Raw genomic sequence first — 7849 nt, forward strand, 5'->3', positions numbered from 1 at the left:
CATCTAGTTTTTCCAGTAGTCTTGTATGGATGTGAGAGTCAGCCTTCTCTAACTCAGTAAATGGGTTTGAGGGATGCAGAAAGTGGAGAAGTCAAGGATGATTCCATCTGGGCAGATGACATACCATATGCTGAACTTGGTAACCAGGCAGAGAGGCTGGTTTGAAGTAAGTTGATGGGCTCAGTTTGTAACATATTAGGTCTGAGATGCTGTTAGAATTTGGGCATGTGCAGTTAGATTGGGTCTCATCCTCTGGAGACTGCTGTGGTCCACAGCCAAAGATTCGAATGTTTAGACAGTAACCTAAGCTATGAAGTGGATGACATAATTACCCAAGAAGAATGTATCAGATGAGAAGAAAGAGAGCAGAGAAAGTGGTCCCTGTGAAGGACACTGAGGAATGAATAAAGAGAGAAAAGATAAAACCATGTGGCAGTCAAGAAAAGAAAGATGATGAAAAAGAGAGAATGCATTCACTGCCCCAAAGACAGGTCCAATGAGACAGGGCCCAGAGGGGTTCGTGGGATAAGTCCCATCACTGGTGAGTTTAGCTTTCAGTGGAGAGGTGATGGTGGCGGTCATAGTTCAGTGGAACAGGCAAGGAGGGAAATGGAGCTTTCTGACGAGGATTAATTTGTGAACTGAAAATTCTCTCTAGTAAATTTTTTCCCCTTTCAGAGGCTTTTCAAACAACTTTATGAAGAATTGCATTTTTTTTCTGTTATTAAGCATACAACAATTTTAGAATTCAGAATGAAAGATCTGTTTAGTTCTAAAGTTCTTTAAAAGTTATACTTGACTGTTTGCAAGGGATTTATCCTGTTGGCAGGCTTTGTGTTGACTCAGACCTGTACTGACTGGGAACTCCTAGCACAAAGTCTGGTGAGAGAGGAAGGGACAATTCATTCCGCCTCTGAGTCATTAAAAAAAAACACAGACTTTCTTGCTCAATAGGTTTTCTAGATATTTTTCTGGACTAATTGTCAAACTATAGCAAGTTAGAATTTGGCTATGGAAAGCAAGGAGTCCCTTGGACTGCAAGGAGACCCAACCAGTCCATCCTAAAGGAGATCACTCCTGGTTGTTCATTGATAGGACTGATGTTGAAGCTGAAACTCCAATACTTTGGCCACCTGATGCGAAGAGCTGACTCATTTGAAAAGACTCTGATGCTGGGGAAGATTGAGGGCAGGAGGAGAAGGGGATGACAGAGGATGAGATGGTTGGATGGCATCACTGATTCAATGGACATGGGTTTGGGTGGACTCAGGAGTTAGTGATGGACAGGGAGGCCTGGTGTGCTGTGGTTCATGGGGTCGCAAAGAGTCGGATACGACTGAGCGACTGAACTGAACTGAACTGATGGACTATAGCCTGCCAGGCTCCTCTGTCCATGGGATTCTCCAGGCAAGAATACTGGAGTGGGTTGCCATGCCCTCCTCCAGGGGATCTTCCTGACCCAGGGATCAAACCTATGTCTCTTGTGTCGCTGCATTGGCAGGTGGGTTATTTACCCTAGCTCCACCTGGGAAGCCTAGAGAGTTGCCTTAGTTGCTATTAATTCTAGGTAAACCAAGAGAATGACCAAGAGAATCAACCAAGAGAATTACTTTTGCTTTTTATACTTGAGTTTCTGCCATAAAATGATGTAGAAAGACAGAACAGATAAATCTTTGGTTTATTTTTACAGGCTGTATACACATATCCAGACTGGGAGAAGATAGATCAAGAGTACGTAAGAAATTCCTAGCTAGCAGATTAGGAACACTCTCTTTTATTTTCAAAGGGTGTGAAATCACCCTTTGTCTGCTCTAAGTCTTTCCAAAACATATCCTGAAACTTCAATACTTCGGCCAAAGTATTGGAGTTTCAGCAACTGAACTGAACTGAACTGATGGAAAGCATACACACCACAGAATACAAATGTAATGGGTGGAAGAAGACACACACATTTTTCTAAAGTCCAAAAAATATATGGAAAACTAAAGAATTTCTTTAAAAATATTAACTATTTACTTTGCAAAATCAACATGTGATAGTTTATATGTTTTTAAAAATATAACCTCACCAAATTCACTCAAGCTGTATAAAGTTGTATTAATATTTTCTCATGAACATGAACAGCCCTCTTCCTCTTTAACCCTGAAAGTTACGTTTACACTGAAGTAGCCAGGAGATAGTGAAGGACAGGGAAGCCTGCTGTGTTACAGTCCGTGGAGTCTCAAAGGGTCGGACATGACTTAGCAACTGAACAGCAGTAACAAAGATGTCATGCTTCCCCGTGTTCTAAACCCTTCTCTCTCTCTCTCTCTCTCTCTCTCTTTCCTATTTTCTTTGTTTCCAGGTTGGAGGCACAAACTGTCTGTCAAACTTGATGGGAACAACGTCACTCAAGGAAGTATATTTCTCCGTGTAGGTGGAACGATTGGGAAGACAGGGGAGTTTGAGTTTGTCAGGTAGGCAAGGATGATGACCTGGCAGGTAACAGTGCTGTGCTCAGTTCATCATGCTCAGTAAGGCTCAGGCTTTTCTTTTCCTGTAATACAGTACCACCAGCTATCATCTGATAGTAACTTTTCTTTTTTCCCAAATATAAAATAGAAATCATAGTATCTATTTCATCCACAGTTCCAGCTACAGACAGAAAATTTTAGGAACTGTTAAGATGAAAATACAGATCTAGATAATAAAGCAAGTGGGAAAAAAACTGACAGGAAACAAGATATGCTTTTAATTCAGTCTGTTATTGTTATACAAATGTGGGCATATTGCTTTATTTTTAGGGCTTCCCTAATAGCTCAGTTGGTAAAGAATCTGCCTGCAATGCAGGAGACCCTGGTTTGATTCCTGGGTCAGGAAGATCCACTGGAGAAGGGATAGGCTACGCACTCCAGTATTCTTGGGCTTGGTTGGTGGCTCAGCTGGTAAAGAATCCACCTGCAATGCAGGAGACCTGGGTTCGATCCCTCGGTTGGCAAGATCCCCTGGAGAAGGGAAAGGCTACCTAATCCAGTATTCTGGCCTGCAGAATTCCATGGACTGTACTGTCTATAGGGTTGCAAAAACAATATATGCCATTATTGTTATACAAATTTGGGCATATTACTTTATTTTTATAGATTCCATATGAAATAAAGTATTTATATGAATAGCCGAATTTCTAATAAGCTCCCTAAGTAGTACTCACAGGTATAGTATATGTGTTAAGATAGTCAAAGGTAGGAATAATTCAGTAGAGACATTCACCCTGCACTCTCATAAAAGGTTACAGTATCCTTCTATCTTGAGTTTTCCTTAATTTTTTCTTTGATCAGCCTTAGCATTTTTGAATTACATCTTCCACTTTCATCACTTAATTCTGCAACTCATTTCAGAATTAACATTGTACACACTAATTAGATGTTACCGTTTTGTGAACTGATGAATTAATTAGATGTTTTGGCTCTGTGATTTACATCATCTTCAAATACAAGGCAGAGGCACAAAAAGCAGAGGTTTTGTGGTTGTCGGTCGAGGGATACGTCAGATTAATCACTCTGGCAGCCTTTGTGCTCATCATCTTGCCTTGGTGCAGCTGCCTGTAAAGGTGAGTTCAGTCAGTGATCGTCTGGATCCCAGTTCACACACAGGCTCCAACCCATGATTTCTAGCCGTGCCTCCCATTGTTTGGCTTTGTTCATCTTCAGCTTAGCCACATTACCCTGACTACACTGCTGCTGCTGCTCAGTCGCTTCAGTTGGGTCTGACTCTGTGTGACCCCATAGAGGGCAGCCCACCAGGCTCCCTGGTCCCTGGGATTCTCCAGGCAAGAACACTGGAGTGGGTTGCCATTTCCTTTCTCCAATGCATGAAAGTGAAAAGTGAAAGTGAAGTTGCTACCCAGCATTAAAATAGATCTAACCCTTTCCTCCCTTCCTGACTTTTATCCATGCTGTTCCATGTTCCAAATACCCTTCTCTGTCTTAGTAGACCTCATCTTGTCCTTCACATCTCCATTAAGCTATTCCTCTGAGAATAGTTCAACATGATCTTGTGTCTGTGGCTCTAAGGCCTATAGTGCACTCATTGCCTGAGGCTGTAGAATCTGTGTCCTGCACAAAGGCAGCTGACCTGGGTCAGGTGGGGAGAGATGCGTGGTTCCCACCCCTTCTAAAATTTGTGAGAATGTTTTGTCATCTCTCTACTTCTTTTGCTAATGTCTAAAGAGGCTACTTGTCATGTCCTTGCATAATCATCCAATCCTCTTTTTTAAGAATAATTAAGCATTTCAGGTCCACAGTAAATGTTTCATCTTGGAATGAGGTCTGCTAAATGAATTTGTGTGCTAGTCTAGTCCCACTCTTCAGTCAAGCGTTAAGAGTCTGGCTTCACCATAGATTGCATGCTTGCATGCTAATGCGCTCAGTTGTGTCTGACTCTTTTGCAAACCCATGAACTGTAGCCCATCAGGCTCCTCTATCCATGGGCTTCCCAGGCAAACATACTGGAGTGGGTTGCCATTTCCTTCTCCGGGGGATCTTCCCAACCCGGGGATCGAACCCACATCCCCTGAATTGACAGGCAGATTATTTACCATGGAGGCACCAGGGAAGCCCTCACCGTACATTATATTTTAATCATTTGGGTTTCCAGTGACACCATCGTTAAGGGCTGTGCTGTGTGTGCAGTGAGTGAAGGCAGTTCATGGAGCAACAGGGAAATGACCCCTTGAAGTGAAGTGAAGTGAAGTGGAGTCGCTCAGTCGTGTCCGACTCTTTGCAACCCCATGGACTGTAGCCCAGCAGGCTCCTCCATCCATGGAATTTCCCAGGCAAGAGTACTGGATTGGGTTGCCATTTCCTTCCCCAGGGGATCTTCCTGACCCAGGGATCAAACCCTGGTCTCCCGCATTGCAGGCAGACGCTTTACCGTCTGAGCCACCAGGGAAGCCCAGTATAACCTGAAAAAAGTTGCCCTCTGGTAATTAAATCAATTAATTCTGCATGTAATAGAACAAGACAGGCTCTAGGAATAGCAGCATCCATTCTTGCATTCAGCAAACATGTAAATGCCTACTGTATACCAAGAATCGTTATAACTGCTGGGGAAACAGACACGGGTCCTACTCTCATGGAGCTCTCCCTCCAGTCAGAGGAGACAAACAATACATTAACAAAGCAGTGAGGAATGGCAGGACTAAAGAAACCTCATCTAGAGTAATTTTGGCTTGCATAAAACACGTCTTATGTCTCAAGTCTCTTATGACTTATTCTATTTCCACACTCACCAAAACACCTTTCTTTATCATTAGTTTGGTTACCCAATTCTTCTTATACAGATGAAGAAGGTACCAGGGGAAGGCTAGGAGTACATTTTGGTTAATGAAAAGGAAGCATTGCACCGCTGTTAGCTGATCAACAGGCTTGTAGTTTTTCTTTCACTTTTGTGTGAATTTAGTCTATCATTGATAGTCTGGTGATTTTGGGGGTGTCAATAAACTCTAGTTTCTGATACCACAAAGCCAAGACCAGAGCTTTCACTGTGGAGAACTAGCCCTTAAAAATCAACTAATCAGGCTTCTCATTCTCCCTCTTTTTTCAAGCTTTAGAATTGTGCTGTTCTGAGATGCTGACCAAGGTGAATGGCAAGAATAAATCTCCTATAATCAAATGCAGGGAAATGAAACTTTCTCTTCCATGATACACACAGGTGTTGTCTTCCACTTCAATATTATGAATACCAAGCACAAGCTTATCAGTTTTATTCTTCTATTGACAGTGGAACACTGAAGCCAGGCATGACTTATACAGATTTAATTGATGCAGACATTAATGTTGGAAACATTACAAGCATTGAGTTCATTTGGAAGGAGTATTCATTTGAACGTTCTCAGAGTAAGCTGGGAGCAGAAATGGTGATAGATATATCTGGAAAATACGGATATCAGTAAGTCTTACTTTTTCCTTTGCATTTTCAAACACAGTTTAAACTTTGTAATTGACATTTAAAATCCATATATAATTTGAAATTTTCAAATAGTATGAAAATGTGTGCCCCTCAAAAGTTTGCAGTTAAAGAAAAGAAAAATTATTTAAGAAACCAATACTGTATTTGTGAAAGTGTTTATAAAATAAAAACTACTCATTAAATTAGAAGACCTACCTACATTTTCTACCTCACCTACCCTGGAATCATATTAACATTGTCTTTTTTCCCCCTTTAAATTTTTCAGATCTGCTTTCTGTAGCCAAAACATCGGAGGACCTAATATTGCCCAGATCCTGAAACCATGCTAATCTCAGATATATCACATATAATCTTGATGGATTTACTTAATGGGAGCAATGGGAAAATTAAATCTCCCTCTAGCTGGCATCCAAACCAAACTTGGCCCCTGTAAATGAGATAGAAAGGTACAGTTGCCTTTTTTCTATATAGGATGTTTTTCTTATTGAAAAGCTTTTATCTGAACCTTAAAACCAGACTGAGCCCTGGGACAAAGTACAGTACTGTGACCTATAGGATTCTGGTTTTCAGTGACCAAATAGAGCTGTGTTGCAATTTCTCTGAATTAAGAAGAGGTGCTCCAAGGATGGTGGTACTGACTTGTCAGTGAAAATGAGCCTCTGTCTGATTGAGTGTTTGAAGTACATTTAGAGCATTTCCAAGTGGAATAGCCATTATTCAAAACAGTTTGAAGAATATTTGCTATGTTGTTAAATCTTGCTAAGACAAATTATGTCTATAGCTCATGATGTACAGTAGATGGTGACCCCGTGGGTTGGTACATCTATTGATTAATAATGAAAACTAATGAGAGCACATTAGTATTTTCAAGGTGTTCCTTGGTCTTCAGAGTGAGTGAGAGGTAGAAGAGATTTTGGAGCTTATCTGTGATGTTTGCATCAGTAAGTAATAGGTCCTGAGGATCTTCAGCATCTTCTAGAAGCCTCCTATCACAGAATTACTTATCATTCTAGGCCTTGAAGGTCCCGTTACAAATTTGTATTTATTCTAAGGCAGCATTTCATTTCCAAAGCACTTGACGAATGCCTTGCGTTTATAATAACAATATTGCAATTTCTAAATGTGTTGTTTTCTCTTTTATTTTGCTTCAATTTCATCTAATTCAGTTGTCCTCACCCAGTGAAAATAAAAGATGAGCATTTTTATTTGTTCTGTTTTCTGTCACTGGCCTCGGTGTTTAGCACTGGGCTATAAACATTATTGGAAAGAAATAATGACAGATACTCTGCAGGATATTTCTTGATTCTCCTTGGTGCCTGGCTGCCAACTGAATCTTAAGAAGAGACCCACGGCTGTACATGAGCTTGAGTTGTGGTAGAAAGCAGAGAACAGAGTGGGGTTACTTTCCTATTGAACAAGGAGGAGATAGAAGGTTGACTGGAGAACAAAGCGTAGTGGAAGGAGGAAAGGAGATGAGGATGTTTTCAGCATGATCGGGCTGAGCATCCTACCTCCCTGGTGCTGTATCAGCCCGAGGCCCACGCCAGCGCAGGAACAGGGTGGCCAGGAGCAGCCCCAGCAGGAGGGCCTGACCCCTACTAACTGTGTCACAGCCCCAGTACTCCTGAGCAAGCTGGCAATGGAGTCAGCTGCATGGCTCTAGGGGCCAGAAACTTCCCATGAGAGAGCTGCCCTAAGCCTGTACTACTCTCTGCTCAGCCTTTCTTCCTTTCAGGAGGGTCTCACCAGCTGAAGGAAGAATTATGAGCCAGGATACTGCATTAAACTCTGTGAGTCCTGGCCTGCTTGCTTGTTCAAGGGATCTCTGGGCTGGCTCTTTCTTAGCTTGAAAAGACAAATTGGAGTCAATTAACTTCTGGGATCCCTACTTTAATTAACTATA

General features: G+C 41.7%; 1 protein-coding gene across 1 annotated transcript in view; it reads left to right on the forward strand.

Moving 5' to 3' along the window:
* The window catches only part of PNLIPRP3 (pancreatic lipase related protein 3), a 32309-nt gene extending 25178 nt beyond the window's left edge, over positions 1-7131 (forward strand). The window contains exons 10-12 of the mRNA XM_070780398.1: positions 2345-2456; positions 5758-5925; positions 6212-7131. Of these exons, the coding sequence (XP_070636499.1) occupies positions 2345-2456; positions 5758-5925; positions 6212-6275 (344 nt within the window). The 3' untranslated portion in view covers positions 6276-7131. The remainder of the gene's footprint in view (positions 1-2344; positions 2457-5757; positions 5926-6211) is intronic.
* Positions 7132-7849: the final 718 nt, after the last annotated feature.

This window comes from Bos indicus, chromosome 26, assembly GCF_029378745.1.
Source record: "Bos indicus isolate NIAB-ARS_2022 breed Sahiwal x Tharparkar chromosome 26, NIAB-ARS_B.indTharparkar_mat_pri_1.0, whole genome shotgun sequence".
In the NCBI taxonomy this organism is placed as follows: domain Eukaryota; kingdom Metazoa; phylum Chordata; class Mammalia; order Artiodactyla; family Bovidae; genus Bos; species Bos indicus.